Consider the following 18,942-nt stretch of genomic DNA (forward strand, 5'->3'; position numbering starts at 1 on the left):
CCAATTTTGCTGGTGCGTTCTTGATGCAATGGAATATGAGGACATCTCCACCAAACAAAGAAACACTTACTTCATATAAATAATAGGAAGTACCCTTGTTTGGTTGAGATTCAACTCTGTGTCTGTAGTCTCACCGTCTTCTCTATATGAGAAGTCATTTTGTCACTGATTTCTGTGTGAAGACGCTCGAGGAACAATCACATTGCCAAACTTAAATGTACAGAAGGTCACAGGAGACCCTGTGGTCCTTAGCGCAGCTGTAGTGTAGAGAATGCACTAGACAAAACCAAAGGTTAAAGTAATGTAATATTTAGGTGTGATAAAAACAGCAGCGTCCCGTGCAGGTAAGAGTGGTGGGGCCCCGTGAAGGGGGGTTTCGACCGACGATGACGAGCGGAAATTAAATAAATAATTAATTGTCCCTCTTCATTGTCTGTCCAAATCCCCCCTTACTCAGCCACAACTCTCTTATCTGCACGGGCCGCTGCTGGATACAAATATTTTGTTGTTTATAAAACCTTAAAATTTCACTGAAAAAAACATAGTTTATAATAACGTTATAGTTAGATATGAGAAAAAGATCTGTTTTTGTTTTAAAAAAGCCCTTAGAAATATATTGAAAAAAACAAAACTTAGTGACATTATAGTTAGGTGAATTTTTCAGTGACAACATTAAAGTTTTGAACAGAGGACAGCTAACTTGCTCCCCTGCCATGCACTGCTTATCACCTCACGTATTATATCACCCTTGACATGTTCAATGACATCAATATTGACATCACTGATAACATCTCAAATGACTTGATGACATTGCTGATGACATCACTGATGATATCATCCAATATGTGTGTTTTTTTTTGTTTTATAGTTTACATAGTGGCGGGTAACTACAATATTATTTTTCTACTTAATTTTATACAGCATGTGTCCAGCTAATGGGTGTAAGTGTTTACAAAATGCGTGTGCTCCTAATACAAACAGAGATGTGCAGAAGTATCGAAGATGTTATAAATCTGGGTTTTGGAGAGAAACTCTGTCTGCAGGTGACAGTTCAAAACTTGTGTGCAGTATGTTCCACACAAGTTTTTTGGTATTGCACAAAAAGTTTCCAATAGGACAAAGATTCTACGTACTACATACTAAGCATTGTAAGCTGCCTTGAGTTATTAGACGGAATTGTCTCAGCATGACAATTTCTACATAACATAGAAGAATGTGTGGACCAGGTAGTAGCATATTTACATGAACTTGTTTTCACCACAGTATGAAGGATTAAGGTAGCATGATCTATAGCACCTTTAGACCTTGGTTATTTTAGGTGACTAGTGTCTTTTATTTTACACATGTTGCATAGCATGGTACACTGTTCTTAGTAGATGCTTTTTTAATACTCTGTGGTGTATTTCTAATGAGAGTTGTACTGCCTTCAAACAGTGTGCAACAGAGTTACTGCACTCCATAGAGTAAACACTGTTTAAGGTACCTACTTTTCTACTCATGTCAACCTAATTTCTTAATGTAGGTTCGGTGACTGTCAGGGGTTAAAGCTTTTCGAAATAGGGCATTAATTTTGGAACAGACGTTCAGTATCCTGAGGAACTTGGCTTTCTTTGAACAGTTATATACAGATTGAACACCATGTCGGTTTTCATTGAACAGTTTTGTAAAGATTGAACACCATGTCCAATAAGGGTTTTTCATATAACTGTGGTGACTGTTACTGTGAACTAGGCTACCGATAAAGTGTATAGTATAGTGTCAATGTTGCACATAACAAATTTGCTACGGGAGTTGTATCTGTGATGGCATTAATGATGCTTCATATTATTCTGTACTTACTTTTAGGCCTCTTAATGCCATATTAGTTTACAGAGTAATGGGAACAAAAGAAGCGTGGATAATGTCATAAGTTATGTCCTTTATGATATCGGCAGTGATGTCATATATATAGTCATTTTAGTATTTGGACTCCACAGATCAGCATCCCACTCTGAAAAGTGTTCCGGCTCATGTACAAATCACTTGATTTTTATGGGCAGGTCAATATCTTCGCCAAAGTTCAATATTGAAGGGCAAGTTGTAAAAATTGGGTTATGGTTCTCAGAAAGTCATAGAGATTTGGAAAACTACTCTTTCTTCACCATTGTAAATGCTAGGCCTTTTATTGACTCCAGGGCTCAAAAAATCCACTTGCCCGCCCTCATTTGCGAGCAAGATGTAATTAGGGCAAGCTCTTTTTTGTTCCTACTCGCCCTTTCTGGCAAGTAGGAAGACAAACTGACTTTTGACTTTTGTCTCTGAAAGCAGAGCAAATGTGACAAGATAGCAGGATTTAAAGGCATTTTTATTTCTCACAAAGTGAATGAGCAATAAAAATGTCTTTAAATCTTGTTAACGTGTCACATTTTCTCAAGTGCATGACAGTTTGGTGGAGTAGATTTTTTAAGTTACTAGACCTGCAGGTCTAGTAAAAAAAAATTATTTTTCGAGCCCTGGACTCGCTTGGCTTATGTATCTCTTGTGATATAATAAAGTATTTCCTAACAAGTACATGCCTCTGGCAAAGAATTAAATGCTCAACCTTGGATTCTAATGGAGAGTGATGAAAAGGAAGGGAGTTTTGGCTAAACATTGCAAGCATCAGCATACAGTGTTCTGTGACAGTGATGAGAAACAACATCACCAAACACTGGTATTGCCCAATGCTCCCCATCTGCCCCACAACCTGGAGAAATGGCTTGACAAATGCTGGTACAGTACTGAATATGGAAGTTGACCTTTGTGAGTATAAGGGTTGTCTTTTGAGACTGGAGGAGCAGAGGTGGAATCGAACACAAAGCAAGGAAAAGTGTCTTTTTTAGAGCAGAGAGGGTCTTTGATTTTATAGAAGTGTTGTCAGATTCTAGCAACACCTCCAGTCCTTATAGGGTCTATGCCCATAGTCCTTTTAGGGTTTATGCATCCTGAATTTGTATTGTTAAAAATGCATGGCTTCATAGGAGACTTCCCGAGCACTGTCTGGAAGATCAGTGGGTCGTCGGGAATGCAGATGGAAGGCAAATTACAACTCTGTTTAGCTCAAAAACATTCTATCCCATGGCAGTGAAAAAATTGAAGCCCATGTTAAATGTGAAGGACATCTAACATGGGATTCAATTGGAATTTCATAGAGCATATTATCAAGCCCATTATCGCCGTTTTAGCGGCGGTTTTCTGCATAATTTTATCGCCTGCCTTGATAATATGCCCAATAGATCTTTATAGGTTCCATCATAAAAGGATACCTTGTATAGGGACACCAACAGAAATACAGTGCCATTCACAGATACAGGTGCACAAAAAACGATATACTGCATTGTTACAACTATAACACGGATAGCCATAAACAAAAATACATTACAACCACTGGCAAAGACAACACAAGCATAGGCACACACAGTCAACCACACATGTTTTAGTGAAACACTCAAATAAACGAAACAATAGATGTACACCCAGGTACACAAAAAACCCACAACAATGCTGGTGCACCTAAACTCTCAGGGAAAATTAGTATTGTTATATTTCTTCTTTTTCTTTTTCCTCTTCAGCCTGAGAAGGACTACAGTCACCTGGACATAATGACTGCAGTGGAAAGTATTGTCCCAAAGGCATTTGAAAAAAAGAGGGTCTGCAGTGTCCAGTTTGAGAATGTCAATGTGATCTGTGGTACGGCCGGCCGTAAGAACAGGTGAGCATGGACGTTTAGTTGTTGTGCAAAGATTAGGACCAGGTATAGGGGGTATATGAGCTGCATAAGAGCTCAGGACACCTTTAGGAAGATCAGTCACCGATGAGGTAGACACTAAATAAAAGCTCAAGAGGCAATAACCCAAGCGAGATAAGTGTTAGATAGACATTGCACAAACACTGAGTAGTTCCCGAGCAGACAAAGTAACAATGATTAGTTTAAAGTGTAATAGGTTGCAAAAAACAGAGTCCCATCCATGAGTATATGGATTGTCTTCTTTATTGTTTCCGTTGTTGTAGATGTCAGAAATTAAATCGTAATGGCAAGTTGATCATAGATGTTTGCAGCCAACACGTGTTTCGTCAAAGGGCGGAAAGCCCAAAAGACTTCCTCAGGGCTACAAGATGATGAAAAGTACTAATCATACAACTTGGTTACAATTATATATCATAAGTATAATTCAATCATAATAACATCTCAAAGCGGTAACTCTAGTAAAAACCGCAACACTGGTCAGCGAACAACCCAGAAAAAAGAGGAAATATATTAAAATATATTAAAGGTAGAAAATTGATTAGGGTCAAGAGTCAAAACTAGTTGTGTCACACTATAGACGCTAAAATGCATAGAGTAGCATCCACCAAAACGACTTATATAGATAATTAGTATAGTAATAAGGTAAAAGTAAGTATAAATATGAAAGAAAAAGAGTGCAAATAATAACGGTGAAAGAAGTGTTTCAGAACCACGTTAAAAGTGCGCGAAGGAAAATGTGAAGGAGGTAACTTCAACTTACTAGCGGGTACAATATTGATCTTTTTCATACTCGAGTCAATCTTGAAATTGACAGGTGGGATAAACGTATGACTGTCACTAAATACACACCAAAATTTCAGAATATGACTTATAATGAACGTAAGGCACTACAAGATCTATCTCAAGACACAGACCTTATAGTGAGAGAAGCAGATAAGGGCGGCAATATGGTTGTCATGGACAAATTGAAGTATGACACGGAAATATTATCACAACTTAATAACGATACATGGTACAAAAGAATTGGTAAAAATCCGATGTTTGATATAACTAGACTGGTTAATTCCAATTTACTCAAATGGCATCAGCATGGTCTATTATCGCCTGACGAATTTGCATTCCTCAGGACGGACAGTCCGAAATTTTCCTGCATGTACTCTCTCCCAAAAATCCACAAAAATCTTCACAACCCTCCGGCAGGCCAATAATATCTGGCATCGGAGGCCCGACGGAAAGAATGGCTGAGTTTGTGGATACCTTTCTACAAATATATGTACATAATCTTCCCTTATATATTAGGGATACTAAACATGTTCTTAATATTTTGAACGATATTAATTGGGATCATGAGATGAGATTTGTCACAATGTACGTCGTCTCACTGTATGCAAACATCTTACATGAACACGGCATTCAGGCACTTAGACACTTTTTGTATCGACGTCCGATTGAACTTCTTGAACATTCTGAAATGTTGATTGATATGTCATCACTTATCCTCAGAAACAATGCCTTCATTTTTAATGATGAATGGTATTTACAGATATGCGGTGTGGCGATGGGTTCCAGATTTGCTCCGTCTATGGCTTGTCTTTTTATGGGATGGTTCGAGGCAGAGCATATCTGGGGCCCTTCGGTTGCTAAATGGCATGAGTATATTTTATACTATGGACGTTATATTGACGACTGTTTGATTATTTGGACTGGTAGTGATGAAGACCTCATAGAATTTTTCCAACACATGAATAATAACATCTACAATATGACCTTCACTATAACATCTGATCCTGATAGTATTATCTTCCTTGACCTAGAATTATTTCATCGAGATGGTAAAATACAGAGCAAAATGTATAGAAAAACAACAGCATGCAACTCCCTACTTCATGCTAATAGTGCCCACCCAAAGAGTCAAATCAATGCCATACCTTTTGGTGAAATGCTGCGGGCTCGCAGAAACTGCAGCATAAATGAGGATTTTTATGGACAAGTGAAGGATATCGCGTATAGATTCCTTGCTAGGGGATACTCACCTAAAACTATTACCAGGGCGCAAAATAGGGCTATGCGACTAACTAGGTCCGACACCCTTAAGAACACCCCGCATAAAGATAGTAAAGAAACCAAAACCGTAGTAAGATTAGTGACCAATTACCACTCCTGGTCACATAAACTATATGCGATCTTTAAAGACAACTGGCACTTATTAACTGCGGATAAGGGATTGGACCGTTATATCTCTAGATCTCCTAATATAACCTATAGGAGAGGGAAGACCATTCAGAGTATTATTTGTCCAAGTTACCCCAAACAGTTGCCAACTAAACCAACATGGCTTTGCCAACTCAATATTGGATCTTACACATGTGGTAATTGTAGCATGTGTAAGTTTACTAAAAAGGGAATAAAAGACTTCGAATACAATGGATCACGTAGATTTTGTATCTACGATCACATTGATTGTCTGACTAAGTATGTTGTATACGTAATTCAGTGCAAGTGTAGTATGATCTATGTAGGTAGTACCATCCGTCCTCTTAAGGAACGGATGGCAGAACATTTTCGTGCTCTGAAAAACCTGGACATTAGATACCATATAGGCAATCATGCGTCTATATGCCGGGAAAGAGGATCCTCATTGGGATTTCTCTTTCATGGAATTGAAATTGTAAAAACTGATCCCAGAGGTGGCAACAGGGAATTAAGGTTACGCCAGTGTGAGGCACGATGGATTTTAAAACTCCGTGCAGTTGAACTGGGTATTAATACTGATCACGAATTGCATTATTTCTTGGATATATGATTTGTTTTGTGATCTTCTGATAAATTTCTATGTCAATTAATGAATATATTACCTGTTTTCCCTGTTATATGATTGTTATCATGTATTGCATCATATGGGAATGCCCTATGTTCATACCTTGAACTGTTCTTCTGAATAGATAATTTCACACTGTCTTTTCAGCTTATTGTCAACTTAACCTTATCCTAAATTGGACTTGATTGCTATTTTGTATCTCATGTTAATATCATCTAGATTGTAACATGTTGGTTGCATAAAATATGGAGGATATGTAAGATATATTCTCCCTTCTCCCGTCCTCACATGCACATATTGCTGATACTATTAGTACTGATTGCTTATTAAGCTTTATTGGTCTTAAACTTTGCAGCCCTAATTCTTATTTATGTTTTCATGCTACACTTGAAATTCTTTTTCATTTTTTGTGCTCTTTGTGGAATACCTTAGATGACTAGTTTGTTCCTCCCTTCTCTGGTATATCTGGCCTTTACTATTGAATCTAATCACAGATATTTTCCTCCTAACTATTTAACATCTCTCCTTCCCTTTTTGTCGTCTATATGCCTGTCAATGTGACTCTTGCTGACTTAGATTGGATTTATTCTTATATCCAATTATAATAACCTATGAAAAATGGTTCATGGTTATTGTATCGCTTTTAATGTTGTTCGCCATATCTATCTTACATTTTGCGATATATTGGCTTCTTGTAGTCGGTTATTTACTTGAAATTACTGATGAATTTACATATACGGCAAAATTATTCTAATTTTAGTCTTCATACTCTATACCCCTCCAAAATGGCAATTTTGATATCATATTAGTAATGAAGGCTTCATGGCCTGGTTTTAATTGTATTAGGGCTTTATTCACCCACTTTATATTCACGACATGTCATGGATTTGTAGTATCGTGAGAGTTATACCTTGATTATACATATATGAGATAATATTATTTGGTTTTGTTTATGTTGTTCTTTACCTTTTAAAGATGGCGACCCTGATATCACACGTCTTAAATGATAAGTCCTTCCTTGAACTCTTTCACGACTAACGTGATTGTACGTGATAGTCTCTCTTTGAATTGTTTACGAATGACGTTACTGCCGAGGAATAGGCCGTGTATATATAGAGGACCACTATGGCGCCTGTTCGTTTGCTTGTACTGGACCTTGGATATTTCTCGGAGTACTCTCCACGTTACGGGTACGTTTATCTACATCCGACTGTAGTTTTCTTATATAGTTAACTTACATCTTGGAGCCTTCATGCTTTTTATATTGTGGCCCTATATTATTAGTTCTTGAACCTAACGCAATATAATATTGTTGCTTTATACCCTTCATCCTTCGCTAATAGTGTTATGTAGGCTAATTACTGACGGAGTGTTGCGGGTAGCCCTATGTGTGTGTGCTCACAACTCCGTGTGAGCCCCTGTTTTGCTGTTGTGTTTGTTTCTGCTTTTGTTGCAGTATATGCTGATTTGTAGTATACATTACAAGCATAGGAGCTTATCGATAGGAATCTTATGTGTGTTGCATTGTTTGAGTTTGGATTGAATTGAATATTATACTTATTATTTGCTTACAGAACCTTCGCTATTTTGGTGACTTTTCAATTTGATTGCGCTATACTGTTGGAATCACAATAGAGGTAACAGAATTACCCTTCTCTTTTAACTGACGATACATACTTTAAGGATTAGTGTCATAGAAGTCATTGTTTTAGAATTATTTTTCTCTTCATATATTGGGACTTTAAGATATATTACTGTATTATTTAATGAGAATGTGATTTGTTTGGTCATCAAATAGTACCCCAGAATATACTTACCAATACTGACCTATTTTGTAGATTATTTTCGACAACTCGACATTACGTTGAGGATCTTTTGACGGAATTATTTGTCTCGACTTTAATATATATTTCCTGTTCTACACGTCACCAGGCCTAAAATATTGCTAATGGTGAGTGTGAATCTTTATGTATTCTTAGATGGGCTTGCATGCTGATAGTCTTCTTGTGTGCATGATTGTACATATATAGATTCCAGTATGCTGATCCAAGGCGATTCTTAGCTATTATCAGTTGAATCTCTTTGTCTGCTTCGATAGGAAGAGTCCATCTAATTTTTGAGGTGGAATTTGCAGTGGTTTATTCTGATAGAAGTTACCTCCTTCACATTTTCCTTCGCGCACTTTTAACGTGGTTCTGAAACACTTCTTTCACCGTTATTATTTGCACTCTTTTTCTTTCATATTTATACTTACTTTTACTTTATTACTATACTAATTATCTATATAAGTCGTTTTGGTGGATGCTACTCTATGCACTTTAGCGTCTATAGTGTGACACAACTGGTTTTGACTCTTGACCCTAATCAATTTTCTACCTTTAATATATTTTAATATATTTCCTCTTTTTTCTGGGTTGTTCGCTGACCAATGTTGCGGTTTTTACTAGAGTTACCGCTTTGAGATGTTATTATGATTGAATTATACTCATGATATATAATTGTAACCAAGTTGTATGATTAGTACTTTTTCATCATCTTGTAGCCCTGAGGAAGTCTTTTGGGCTTTCCGCCCTTTGACGAAACACGTGTTGGCTGCAAACATCTATGATCAACTTGCCATTACGATTTAATTTCTGACATCTACAACAACGGAAACAATAAAGTAGACAATCCAAATACTCATGGATGGGACTCTGTTTTTTGCAACTTATTACACTTTAAACTAATCATTGTTACTTTGTCTGCTCGGGAACTACTCAGTGTTTGTGCATTTTATCTCTGGTTACTGTGTAGCAGAGAACTTTGGGACGCAAAGTGGCTGTTTCCCGTCTGTTCCCTTGAGCATCCTGTTTGATTTATTTTGTTACTTTAATTCATGTTGATTTTGCGCAATTTATAAACTAGCCATGGTCGAAAGCTTCTCTTAGATAGACATTGAACAGAATACCCTGAGACACATATGTAAAAACAGACAGTCTAAGGAGGGTCCACATTTATTAGCAACTGATTCTCTTATAGATGAGATTGACACTAAGAAAAGGCACTTATAAGGGGCTGGTAGTGAGAGGTTATTAAATAAGGGGCTGGCTTGTTAAAGTTTGTCATTTTTGTGTTGATGGATGGAGAGTCGGTGGATAAGACTAATTATGATTCAGTCGCTCATGGAAATTTCAGTGGTTCAATTAAAAAAATGTGAGTCTTGAGAATTTCAATGAAGAATTGTTGAAGTTCTCTGCATTTTCCTCTGGTCGCATTTCTGTCACTCCTACGTGAACTACATAGACTTTGATTATTTTTGTTGTTTTTAGGAAGCTATATCTTTCATCAGTTGCACCTCTTTTGCTCCTTGGTGAGCATCACAGCCTCAGATAACCCTGGTACTTTGCCTCATGAGCTGTGACTTCCATTGTTTTGCTCCCCTTCACTCTTGTGCGAAACTCATAGCAGCTGATAATCTTGGTGATTTTAGGAAGCTGCTCCTTTTATGACTGCACTGGTCAATAAGTCTTGGGTTGGCCACAAAGCCGCAGATATTTGGCGTTCTTGGAAGCTGCATTTTCCTCTGGGTACTTCGCCATCTCTAATGGTGAAATTCATAGCCTCTGTTAAACTCCCAGTGAGTAGACTACATTGCACTCTTGTACTTGCATATTGAACTTCCCTCTCTGTCTTCTCTCATCTGCACCACAACCCATCTTCATCCTATCTTTCACTTCGACTCACTCTTTGTTTCACACTTTAATCCAATATCACTCCGATAACATCATCCATACTCCCTCTCCTGCCTTCTCCCCCTCTTCTTTTTTCTCCCTCCTTTTTCTATCATTCTTTATTTTCCTCCTCATGCACCACATCCCTGGCCCTATGCGTTACCCCATCTCTTACGGATCTTCTCACAGCCTTTCAAATCAACACATCATCCTTCAACCCACTCAATTATTTTCCTCCTCTGCATCTGTTTTCCCCTACCTGAATCCCTGCATCTCTAACAACCATCACTCCTTCAAACCTCATGCCTAAATATCTCACCGCTGAAAGCCCCTCTCTAGTAATCCCCTTATTTAAACACCGTCTTTAGACAGATATCTGGCACAAAAGTTGAAGGGCCACATGTACGACCCTTCAAATTAGCGACTCACAAATTGGGTCGTTTTGTGGCTCGCAAAAAGAAATTTACAACAGTGTATCAGACACTGTTTGCAATTCCTAATGGGGTTGCAAATTGCCTGCCTCATTAATGATTTTAAGGCAGGTGCAATTTGCAACCCCATTCGGAATGGCTAGCTCTCCCAGGGATGGTGGCTTGCTGGGGTCAGCAGACCACCATGTCTGTGACTGCTTTTTAAATAAAGCATTTTTTTTTAAATGCAGCCTGTTTTCCTTAAATGAAAACGGAATGCATTTAATAAAGAAAAATGAAACTCTTCTGTCTAACTGCCTACTCTTAAAAAATATTTTCACAGCCAGTCACAAAGGGGCAGGGGTCCCCTGGGAACCCCTTCCCGTTTGCGAGTGGCTTACCACGCTTTTGAAATGGGTGATAAACTGCGAGTGTTTTGTGACTGCAAAAAACTGTTGTACATCTGGCCCTTAGATCTCATGCCACCCTTGTGTAACTATCCTTGAATTCCGCCAACCCTGCATACCACCAACCTACCACCATATCCTCTCTCCCCTAATCTCACTATATTCACTGTATTAGTCAATACCCCCTATTGACTCCTCCCTTCCTTCAGCATGGCACTACCAGCAAAACCCAACCACCTCTTCCCCAGCCACTCACCAATGTTCCGAATTCTGTTGAGTCTCTCCTAGGTTTTTTGCATACTGGCCTTTAGCCCACTACTATATTATTTCCAAAATGTATTCTCTAGCAGCTCATCCACCCAAGCATTCCTTGATCTGCATCTCTATAAATTATGGGCAAGAAGCAAAAGAATATCTCTGACCTTATCCCAACTGGACCTCCTTTTCATAATGGAAACATGGCTAAAAGAAGATGTTGCCCTACTTCCGATGTGTCCAGGAGAATCAGGAGAAATGATGGAGAAATAGTTGTTTTCAAGAGTATTCAACCCACTATCAGTTTACCTAAATTGTCTGCCAGAGATTGTGAATCCATATTAGTTCGGTGCACACTGCTATATTTTCATTTCCCCTCACATCGCAGCCTTCATGGAAGCCTTTCTTGGCTCATTTTCTGCCTCAACATCTGGTTTTATTATCCTGATATACCCAACCTAGATTTCTTGTATCAAACTGAACAGTAAATATCTGGCCCTGTCACTCTACAGGACCATACCGTTGGCAAGCTTTGCATCTCTTCCATCCATTATGATTGCATGAAATCATGTTGTTACCGGGACGGACCACAATGTCATCAGCACAGCCAGCCAGCCAGCCATAACTCCCACTCCAATAACCCCAAAGGGCAAGCTGTATGTAAGAGTTTGGTAATAAATCGACCATAATACACTTCAACTAGAGCTATTATTTTCTATGCCAAACAAACCAGCCATTTATTATGATTGCAGCTAAAGCCTATTTGCTCCCTATGTGTCAAAACAATATTGGGGAGTTCTCCAAAGAATAGAAGTCAGAAAAGGCTAACAACAGAGCCATTCAAAGACTTTGGAAGGTACATTACAACTATAAGGCAAATTCAACTTCTGATGGCAATAAACATTATGCAAAGCACAATACCACACAACCTACATTACCAAGGCCACCTGCCCTTTACGAGAACTCTACAAAATCTTCAATTAATTCTTGAAAGCTGGTATCCATTCTACTGAAATCATACATTCTGACTCCCAGTGCAACTCTTTGTTAGTCTACTATGTCACCAAAACTAAAGCCTTGGAAATGCATGTATGTATAAGGGATATTTATATACCACATTTGTAGCTGGGAAGTAACTGAACACTGACTTGTACCTCACAACTAAGTCTCTTTAAGACACACTATATATGGCTCCTTCCTTACTGACCTCAAGACTTTCTGCAACAAACCCATACTTAAGAAACAAGGACATGACCCTTGCAGGCCGGCAAACTCCAGACCAATCACAACACTCTTAGCCAAGTGTATCAAAAGAGCAGTTCTACCCAACTCTCTGCTTGTTTGCTTTTTAAAACCTTTTTATGAGCCTTAGCCATGGCTTACAGACATCTCTGATCACCATCTGGGACAACCTCAGAAAAAAACAGCAATCACAACTAAGTCATGACTCTACTCCTACTAGAACTCGCCACGGCTTTTAATACAATACACCACCCCATCTTACTACAGACACTGAATGATCTCGGCATGCAAGGGAGCTTCAGTGCATACCCTCATACCTTACGAAGGGATTTCAGTTCACCACTTCATTGACAGAAGGATAATCCTAATACTTGAAAAGCATCCAGAGTTCGACTCCTACACAATGCAGTTTTGTTTGATAGCAGTGGCCCAACGGATGGCACGCAACCCTCTGAACCTCAACTGATCAAAAACAGACTTACTGGTAGAGCGTGGCCTATGCACTATCCCTGTGTTCAATAGTTCTGGATCTAGGACTTCCCCCAATGGATCCCCTAGGTGAGTATGAACTCTAATTCCTCACTCTCTCTCTCTCTTCCTCACTCTGTCTCTCTCTCTCTCTCTCTCTCTCACTCTTTATCTGTCTTAATCCAAGAGAACCATGTTCACTTTCAGGAGTTCTCCACTGATGATCATGAGCACTTAATTATCCTGCCCATATACGAGATCCCAGAGCGCATTTTATAAAATATATATTAAAAACATTTCTTAAGAAAAGTCATTAACAAATAAAAATAATTCTGGAAGCTTCTTTGTATGCTCCTTTTGCCAAATTTCCTTTATTTGCTTTAAAAAATATATAATTTATAATGCATAACCATTATTAATTCAGCAAGTGTCAAGACTTTTTTTCAAAACCTGTTTTAAAGAAAAGTGTGAAAAAAGAATGACAATGTGTCCAGCTAGCACGCAGTCAGATAACGGACACAGTAAGGGAAGCATATAGCCTGCCAGTCCCGAATAGAAAAAAAGCCAAATGATTCTTGAATCCTGTGAGAAAACTTCAATGGTGTCAAGGTAATTAGTATTTTGTTTTACAAAAGTATTTTCCTGACAGTCCAGAATAGAAAAAATGTACATCAGACTATCTGCTCTAAATAGGGCCAACAGTCTGATGTATGCACTGACGGCCCAAGTCCGTCAGTGTAAGGTTCCACCGTCATAGCCTGGAGGCCACTGCTGGCAGAACCATGACGGTCTGCCCAACTCTAAATAGAGCGGGCAGACTATCAGTTTGGTAGACAGTGCACTCCGTTTCCTGTGTGGTGAGCACCCTGTCCACCAAACTCTAAATAAACCCCTCAAGGCCCTCATTTAGGCTTTGGTGGGTGGCCCACCAACCTCCAGCCTAGCAGAAGTAATGATCTCTACTACCCAGATAGAACACCACCTGTCAAATTTAGGGACCTCCACCGTCCTGGCAGAAATCGGTATTCTTTTAGAGGTGCTTTCACCACAGCAGCTCCTCTTAAGGCATTCAACGTTTGCTGAGCTTCTGCTATGCTTCATAAGACCGTTCAGCAAACCTTTTTGTTTTCCAAAAATAAACTCCCAAAGTGGCAGTTTGGTTTGTAAAGCAAAAAGAAAATTACCCTGACACACTGAGACTTTTCTCTTGGGGTGTGGGAGTTATTTTTCCTTTTTTATCTTTGGAATAAACAGTTTTTTTCTGTCTGTCCCATAGAGAAAAGGAAATGCATCAGACCATCTGCTCTAAATTGGACGAATGGTCTGTTGCACTGACACCATCTGAATCTGGTACGTCATGCCGTTGGTGTAAAGTTTCCAGTTGGCAGAACAGAGAAGGGAACAATGGCAGAAACATGATGGTCCAATGGGATTTAAAGAGAGCGGACTGACCGCCAGTTTGGTGGGCAAGGTACTATGCCGCCTTTTGGTAACGTACCCTGTCTGACAAACTCTAAATTAGGACTTCAGTCCTCTCACAGGAGCTGCCATGGTAGCAGGTCCTTTGAAGGCACAGAGACCTCTGTACGGACAATGGAGATCTGTAAATATGGTGGGTGGCAGTGTGCCAGGGAAGTGGAGGTTATTACTTTTGCCCTCTTGGCAGATGGCGGGCTACCCGCTAAGCTCCAAATTTGGCTCTTTGTCCTTTGCAGTCTCTAGTTTATTCAGAACACCACTGCCAGACTTCTACATCTTAGAAGCTGCAAACCTCTACCCTTCAAAAATTGAACTCCCTCTCCCTAGAAGGGCTCTCAAATAGAGGGGCATATTAACAAGGGCTTTATCTCCGCTGTTTTTGCTTTAAAAGCCAAAGAAGCGGTGATAAAAATATCGCCCTATCAACAACAGGGTGCTAACATGCAAAATCGCATATTAGCACCCTTTTTCACTACACGTTCCAGAGCAAAATAATAGGAGAAATGTCGCTAAGCGACATTTCTCCTATTATCAAGCTTCACGCTAACCCTGTTAGAGACAAAAAAGCAGCGCTAACCACGGTTAACACAGCTTTTTTACGTCTGCTAATTTTCAGACTTAGCCATGTAATCCTATGGGAGGTGGATTACATGGCTAAATCCACCATGGGCTATCAACAAGGATATCCCTATCCTTATAGTTTTATCGCTGCATTACCAGCGATAACCTCCCATAATGCCTCTATCGCTGGATTTTTTATCGCCTAGGCGGTTAGCGTTGTTAATAATGCGGTAACCAGGTGATATTATCCAGCGATAGCGGGTGTTAAAAAAAATTACGCTAAGCGCTCTTAGCGTTAATTTTCCCTGTTCCTTGTTAATATGCCCCTAAGATTGTTACCAGTTCTGACAATCCCTGAGTTCAGTTCAGAAACCGCCAAATAAGTGGGACCTTGATTGTGATACATGGGATGAAGCACTAGAATAATCTATAAGCCTTAGCCAGAAAGATCCCTTATCTCCTGGAATTGAGAAGTGCTTTAAAGATCTTCCTGTTCCCTGCCTTCTGGTCCGTACTCCTTTAGTATCTATCCAATATCCACATACATAATATGATCACCCAATAAACCAATTACCGATGCACCAAGCTTGAGCCTCTCAACTGGAGATAAACATACAAAAAAGTGTTATGAAGCAAAAGGACCAGCGGCGGACTACACAGTCTGCATCTGAATCACAAATCCAAATGAGTAGAGTGTCCTGTGCACGAATCTTCCAGCACCTGCCACTGTTTGGTGCTACTGTCCAGCAGATCCAAAGACTTACCAAAGAAATAGAAGGTGCACCAGAAAGAAGTTCAATTCCAATATAAATTTTAAATAATCTCCTTTATTCTTTTCTCTAAAATAGAAAATGTTAAAATCCAGCACAATATACAATCAAATGTTACAAAACATCCACAAAGAGCAAAAACATTACATATGACTACCACATATAATGATATATAGACATTAACAGACATTTAAAATTTGGGTTTCTTTTACAAGATTCCTGTTTCAGAAATACCCATTATTGCATAGGCTGGTGCATATAATCTGGTCAGATCAAGAACTCTATCAATAAATAAAAACAATAAATGTAACTATTCAAAATTTTCATAACATATAAACAAGAAGGCAGCAACAAACCTCAGTCATAACCGTAAATGAGCACTATAAACATATCACCAAGATACATCTAAACTTCAAAACCAGGAAAAAAAGGGGAGACCGCAAACAGTAAATTTCATTTAAGTAATTTCAACCCTGCCCTAGGTGTACAATTGTTGATATCAACAGTATTCTCTCCACCTTTGAGCCGAGTAAGGATATGTGTTTATGGTAATGGTAAAGATCAATATTGCATCTGTAAGATTTCATAAATTGGTTCATCAGATAATATATTAAATATCGTAAGTACCGGACAAGTTCATCGAATCCTACGTTTATTTCCTATTCCAAAAAGAGAAGCTCCCTTTTATGTATTATTATGTTAATTTATATTCGGTTATACCCTATTTGTCAATTTCAATTGTTAATTATTCATCCCTTAGTGAAGACAGGTGAGACATCAGAAAAAGAAATCTGTACAAAAGTAACAATAAGGCCAGGTGAGATACGAACAAGCGCCCTGCATTTCTGAATTTCTCAAATAAGATAACGCAATATTCCCTTTGTAAAAACCCACCCTTACCTATAATGAGGGTAAAATTCAAAGCAAGCCATCAGCATGGAAGTAACAATAAGACAATATGAAATGTAAGAAAGCGCACTATGGGCCATATGTAGGTAATTCCTGTTTACCGATTCCTAAATACCGAATTTTACCGATTCGGTATTTAAGAATCGGTAAATAGAATGTAGGTAAAAAAATCGATAAATTTTACAGATTCGGTAATATTCGTTATTACCGATTCAGTATTTACTGGAGGCCCATAGGAATGAATGGGAAGCCATTCACTATTACCGATTCGGTAAATACCGATTCGGTAATAGGGGGAGCATATTCAAGGGTGGCAGGGTGTCACATTGACACCCTGTTGCACCCCTGAATCGTGCATGTGTGCACATGTGGCGCACATACATGCCCTAAGGGCATGTATGTCTGCCACATGGCATTTCTAGAAAAGCACAAAATTGCTTTTCAAAAGGTATTCGGTATTTACCACCAACCTGTAGTTGGTGGTAAATAACGAATCCTTAAAACAAAAATGCACTCACTTGAGTGCTCCCTACATAGAATTTAAGGATTCGGTAATTTACCGATTCCTTTAAATAACGAATCGGTAAATTACCGAATCCTTAAATACAGCCTCCTACATCTCAATTGCCTAAATACCCGTCGGTAACGGAAAATTTACCGATTTTTAGCCGTTACCGACCGGTTTTTAGCTACCTACATATGGCCCTATGACTCTAAATTTATAAAAAAAAAAAAATTAGGCAATCCCTACCCGAAATGCATTAGCAAGAATAAGGGAATAACATGTCCCGTGTATGGGTGTTTTTTATGATCATACACAAAGTATCGTCAAGGACACTTCAATCTATGCCCCTTTGTATAGTCGGAAAAGAAGGAGAGACAGCGCGACATGCAGGACTGGAGCATACCACAGTAGTGGCATGATTTAGGTCATGTAGGTAAAGACGGGACCTTATAGCATGGCATACGAAAATATGGATGTCACGCTGTGCGTCCCATCTTCGGTGTAACGAAGTCAGGAGGACATAATACAGAGCAGTTACCCTTCTGACTAACAGTTTCCTGAACCACCACATCCACCAAACACTCTTCTTAGTAAGTCTTCATATCCCATATCAGAAACCCCCAAATAAGTGGGACCTTGATTGCTATACACAGGGTGAAGCACTAGAATAGTCTATAAGCCCTAGCCAGAAACATCCCTAATCACCTGGGATTGAGAAGTGCTTTCAAGATCCTTCTGCTCCCTGCCTTCTGGTCCTTACTCCGCTAGTATCTATCCAATATCCACATAGATCATATGATCACCCAATAAACCAATTATCCATGCACCTAGGTTGAGCCTCTCAACTGGAGATAAACATACAAAAATGTGTTACCCTGACAAGCTGACGCTATTTTGTATCCCTGACATGCTGATACACTGCAAATAGTTTGCACCTGCATGCTTGTAGCATTCCTTTGGCCCATATGAGTGACGCTACAAACACACAATCTCCCAACTATACACATTATAAGGGTTGCCACAGACTGGATAGTGCACTCACTTACACATCAGCATTGGGAAGAATGTCATATATAAATGGTATAATACAATAATACAATTGAGATACTGTTTGTTCAATGCAGATTATTGAATAGCAATGTTTTGGATACTGTAGAGAAGTTATGGAGGATAAAGCTCTGATGTTTAAATGGCTTGTGATTTAATAGCTAGATACTCAGGGACTTTTTTCTGAAAAAAATCACGCAGTGCAACAATTCACATTGCTGCGCTGCACTGCGTCATAGGAAACGGGCAGGAATTTGCTGTATTTAACATAATACGGCACATTCATGTCTTTTCCCTACGCTGGGGCAAGCAGGAGCAGCCAATATGCAGGAGAAGCGGGGGAGGGGCACTAGGGATCACAGTAGGAATTAAAAAAAATGATAATAAAAAAAACTTAGCTGCAGCTTTCCCCGTCGTGCTCGCTGCTCCTTTTCCCCCATTCCGAAAGGCACAGGCTCCCAGAATGCCCTGCGGCCAATCCTGCACGCCCTCGATTTGCGCTCCAGGACAGACTTAGAGTCTGTGCCTGCACTGTCCAACCCAGCTGCGTTGCTGGGTTGGAGAAAGTGTTCACTGCGCATGATGGTTTGGATGG

The 18,942-nt window shown here is 39.2% G+C and overlaps 1 protein-coding gene across 1 annotated transcript in view; it reads left to right on the forward strand.

The window, feature by feature from the left end:
- The window catches only part of C7H19orf81 (chromosome 7 C19orf81 homolog), a 565,104-nt gene that overhangs the window by 505,725 nt on the left and 40,437 nt on the right, over nt 1-18,942 (forward strand). Inside the window, exon 7 of the mRNA XM_085614338.1 lies at nt 3,591-3,730. Coding sequence (XP_085470464.1) covers nt 3,591-3,730 — 140 coding nt within the window. The remainder of the gene's footprint in view (nt 1-3,590; nt 3,731-18,942) is intronic.

The sequence above is a fragment of the Triturus cristatus genome, chromosome 7, assembly GCF_964204655.1.
Source record: "Triturus cristatus chromosome 7, aTriCri1.1, whole genome shotgun sequence".
Taxonomy (NCBI): Eukaryota; Metazoa; Chordata; class Amphibia; order Caudata; family Salamandridae; genus Triturus; species Triturus cristatus.